This window comes from Saccostrea echinata, unplaced genomic scaffold, assembly GCF_033153115.1.
Source record: "Saccostrea echinata isolate AGI-Se365-2 ecotype Australia unplaced genomic scaffold, CSIRO_AGI_Sech_v1 ptg000009l, whole genome shotgun sequence".
NCBI lineage: Eukaryota > Metazoa > Mollusca > Bivalvia > Ostreida > Ostreidae > Saccostrea > Saccostrea echinata.
This window is the reverse complement of record NW_026889758.1, coordinates 22155792-22160616: the sequence shown is the minus strand read 5'-3', so window position 1 is coordinate 22160616 and position 4825 is coordinate 22155792. Positions and strand designations below refer to the sequence as shown.

General features: G+C 32.1%; 1 protein-coding gene across 1 annotated transcript; it reads left to right on the top strand.

Annotated features, from left to right (window-relative positions):
• Positions 1-2017: 2017 nt before the first annotated feature.
• On the top strand, positions 2018-3034 carry LOC133182535 (galaxin-like). The gene is made up of 2 exons (XM_061317382.1): positions 2018-2366; positions 2997-3034. The coding sequence occupies exons 1-2, from the start codon at positions 2018-2020 to the stop codon at positions 3032-3034; spliced, it is 387 nt and encodes a 128-aa protein (XP_061173366.1).
• Positions 3035-4825: the final 1791 nt, after the last annotated feature.

Here is a 4825-nt window from a genome sequence, read left to right as displayed (position 1 = left end):
CACTATATTACTATTAAAAAAACAGTACAACAAAAGACGTCGGCAAATCAATGAAGCACATAATTTTCTGTTTTCTTTCTACATCTTATGAATGGAGGTAAAAAGACACATTTATAAGAGAAAGGGGCGGAAAAAAAGGGGTCAAGGGCTGTGAACCATGACGGTTGAAAATAAAATGCTCTTTTTGTCAGTTTTATATTTTAGGTATCTTCATTCTTTTTAAAGGAACTTTTAATACTATTTATTTTCCCTGGTAAGCATGCTTAATTATAAAGATGTAAATCATGATGAGCAGAATTATTAAATTTTGGATTTAATGCATTTTCACTTGCTATTATATATGCCAGATGAAATGCTTATCTATCAAAACCTATAGAGATATTACATCTAGTCTCAATTCAGTACCAATCCGAAGCTTTTTTAATCATATTAAAGCAAGATGTACAATTGTTTTACTGTAGTTTTTAGAAAATAAAACCCTGGAAAATTGGGCCACCTTTTACTCAAGTTTTTAAATATAAATATATAGAAAAACGTAAAGTTTTACAGTGGTGGAAACTATAAATGTAACTTTGACGAACATTGCAGAAGTTTGTCATTTTCATTTCAGCATATGTTAGCAAATAATTATCTAGTGACAGGTGTGTATTAATGATACAATTCAACATCAGGGGGAAAAGGAACTTGTAAGTTGAAATTGATAGAATTTGTTTTCGATACTTTTGTGTATTTCAATGCAATTATACAAAAAAATATGTGCAAACCAAAAATGATAAGAGTTTGCACATTTGTAAGGAAGGGCAATTACAGTTATATTTTATTGTTGAAGTTTGAAGGCACCATAAATATACACTCCAGGAATTAAATAACAAAGAAAGAAACAACTGTAGACTCGCATTTGTATAACATTTTTCCCCGGTAACCGAGTATAAAATTAGTATAGAGAAAGTATTCATTGATGAGAACCTACATCAAGTAGATAATTATAATAATGATAATAATTATAAACATTAATTAAGATTCATATTTAATATTCATTACTTTAAGGCACTGAATATTGTTTAAGATACTAAATAATTAATCACATGTACAAATAAATAACTTAAATTATCTTTTAAAAAGTGATTAGTTAATAAAATGAGAGAAATAGATATTACTAATACATGTGCTAAGATAAGATACACTTTAAAATGCATAAAAATACAGAGAATGGGCACGATTTTAAAATATCTGGTAAATGCATCCTAGGGTAATAAATCCAAGAAAAAATTACATATTGCAGTATGTCGATTTAAAAAGACGAGTTGTAAGGTCACGTTTGAAAGTTTGAAAGATGAAAATATTTGCAACTCTAAGTAATGAAAGTTGTTTCTTTAGCGTCTTTACAATGGAAGAACATTCTATTCTTAACAATCATCTTCTGTATCAGAAGCATCTGCTGTAAGAACAATAACTCTTGATAACACAAAATATTGTAATAATAGTATTTTCTTATTTTCTCTTTAGTCACCCTGACGATATTAATTACGTGTATCAATGGGAAAGACATTTGCTATAGAAATGACAGTTTGACAACTTATGATCCAAATATCTCTATCTGCTGTGGCGGAAAGGTCTCTAGAAAACAGGATTCAATGTCTTGCTGTCGAGGTACAAGTTTTTACTATAAATTACTGATCATCGTTGAAATTATTTACTTATTTAGGATATTTAAAATAGGATCACATGAGTGTCTTATCAGATTTACACTTAAAATTCATTGCAGATCAATTGTATAACAAAACCTTGTTTGACTGTTGTGGAAACGAACTCCTAGATAAATGGGACAAAGGTGTCTCCATGGTGTGTTGTGGCGGCCGACTTTATAATGAAACTCGTACGTTAGAAACTACTATTATGAATTAAAATCTTCAACAAAATGCCCGTTAGGCATGTCATAAATTAAAATTAAAAAACATCAACTTTAGGAGAGAAAGACAGAGTGTATTAAAATGCATTTTTTATTTATGTAGAAAATATGGTTTGCTGTGGCGACATTCAGATCAACAAATCAACACATTTCTGTTGTACAAACAAGCCAGTTCTAAAATCTAGTGGTATGGACTGCTGTTTTGATGAACCGTTCAACCCGACAACTCACCGCTGCGAAGATGACAGAGTGATACAGGTGACAGAGGGTTTATGTGGTGATACTTCTTACGATGTGAATTCAAGCATGAAATGCTGCGATGAGAAACTTCACAACACTTCAGAGATCGAAGACCCTATTGAGTGTTGCGGAAAAGAGCTGTATTCCATATTCTCACAAAAATGCTGCAAAGGAACTAACTTTCGAGCCCCCAGAGACGAACAATGTTGTGGACAAGGTACTCCGAAAGTTACCACCTTTGATATATATTTAAAGGATACTTTAGTTTGGTGTAGATACATGTATTTATAACTAAAGATATGTTCTTCTTTTAATCTTAATAGCATCTATAAATTTATCTTCGCATATTTGTTGCAATGGCGTAAAATATTCCCGGTCGTCAACAACTTTAGCGTGTTGTGGGAATCAAACATATAATTCAGTTTCTGAGGATTGTTGTGGTATCAACGTGTACAAGAAATCGAACCAACATTGCTGTGGTATGTCTAATTTAGATATCATATATCGTGTATTTGTGATATATATATATATATATATATATATATATATATATATATATATATATATATATATATATATATATATATATATATATATATATATATATATATATATATATATATATATATATATATATATATATTATACACCTATTTACTGGCTATGAGGACAATAGCAAGTTTATCGTTCCCCAAGATAGCAACTATTTCCCGAGGCGCAGCCGAGGGAAATAGTTGCTGTCGAGGGGAACAATAAACATGCTATTGTCCGAATAGTCAGTAAATAAGTGTTTTATTATACCGAAGCAGTCTTTACTTGTGTTACGTCACAATCTGTATAAAACCAGTGGAGTTCCGAGATGAAAAGCGAGAATGCTGCCGGTGAATAGTTTAATGACTATTTCACCATGGCAAATAGCACAAAAACTATTCCACGGTAGGGGCTGTTTGGGAAAAATAGCATGTTTATTCGTAATATTTTTATATAGAAAAAATTCACAGAGGTATATATATATATATATATATATATATATATATATATATATATATTGTATCGCAGGTGCAGAAAATGTAGCATTGGTGGGTGAAGATTGTTGCGGGACCAATGCGTACAGTATTGTAAAACAGTTTTGTATGAGGCGCCGTTTTGGTATTTACTGCCAAAAAATGATATCACCTATTCGAATATGTGATATCACCTATTCGAATAGGTGATATCACCTATTCGAATAAGTGATATCACTCATTCAAATTGAATAGGTGATACTTATTCGAATAGGTGATATCACTTATTCAAATAGGTGATATCACTTATTCGAATAGGTGATATGACCTATTGGAAATGAATAGGTGATATCACCTATTTGAATAGGTGATATCACCTATTCGTGCTGAATAGGTTATATCACCTATTCGAATAAGTAATATCACCTATTCAATTTGAATGAGTGATATCACCTATTCGAATTGGTGATATCACCTATTTTCATTTCTTACAACAATAAATAATGAATGCTCCCTTCCTCAAGATTATCTAGATTTTCATTGGAACCAAGCAAATTCGGGCTGCATTAGGGTCTGTAAGTCTCGTCACGTGACTCGCGAGATTTTTCGATAATATTAACTTCCAGTTACCTTACACATGGAGATGTGTATTGGGTTATGCATGTTTATGGTTTACACAAAGCGTGTAAGGAAAGTTTAAGCAGTTGTACAAAGCCGAAGGGTTCTCCGACTTACGATGGATAAATTGAGTGTCGTAAAAGCTTGGGTGCGAGCAAGTAGGAGGAGAATTTCGATCGAAGTACAGGTAAACAAGTCAGAGAATGTCACCTGTTTCTTGGGTATTCTTGGGTGAAATAGAAGTCTTATATTATACATTTGTATCTGATTAGAATAGTTTTGTTATCATCATTCCAACTAATTTATTAATAGATTTTTCTTGAATATGTTATTACCAGCTGATTAAGGAGGAGTAGTGTAAGTGTCAGATGGGTACGAACGTCATCTTGTGACAGCATCACCTTTGTTTGGGTAAATAATTTGTTCAGAATACGCTTCATTTATCAACAAAAATTTAGCTGTTGCATGATAGTAGGTCTAGTTTTTTTAAGTATTCAATGTTTGAAAGCACTTATCAGGTCCAGTACAATCTTTTGATTTAGCTATATAGCTTTATTAAGCTATTCAGAATAGCTTAATTTAGCTATTTTATATCACTTTTTCTTAAATGTGTACTTTTCTCAGCAGGCACAAAAAGTCGCACCTTGGTGCAGTGATGATACTCAACCTTGAACTCATCTGAAATTGATGCATTTAAAACTCACTCATTAAAATCTCCTTGCATACATGTGATAATTTTTAGGCCCAAATACTGTACAGCAGTCCTCAAAATACAGGAATTTGGGTGAAAATACTGTACATTGTTCATCAAAAAACTATACAAAAAACTGTAAAAAATATCGACCAAAAATCAATGTAAGAGGTTCATTTTTAGCTCTTCTGAGCCAAAGGCCCAAAGAGCTAATGCTATGGCCATTTGTGCGGTGTGCGTAAACTTTTTAGAATATGGTCCATAACTCAAGAACCCTTTGGCCAATTATTGTCTTTGTCACAGGGTATCCTTGGGCCAAGGGCTTCCGTTTATACTAAAACTAGGGTTGTGACCCTTAAACAA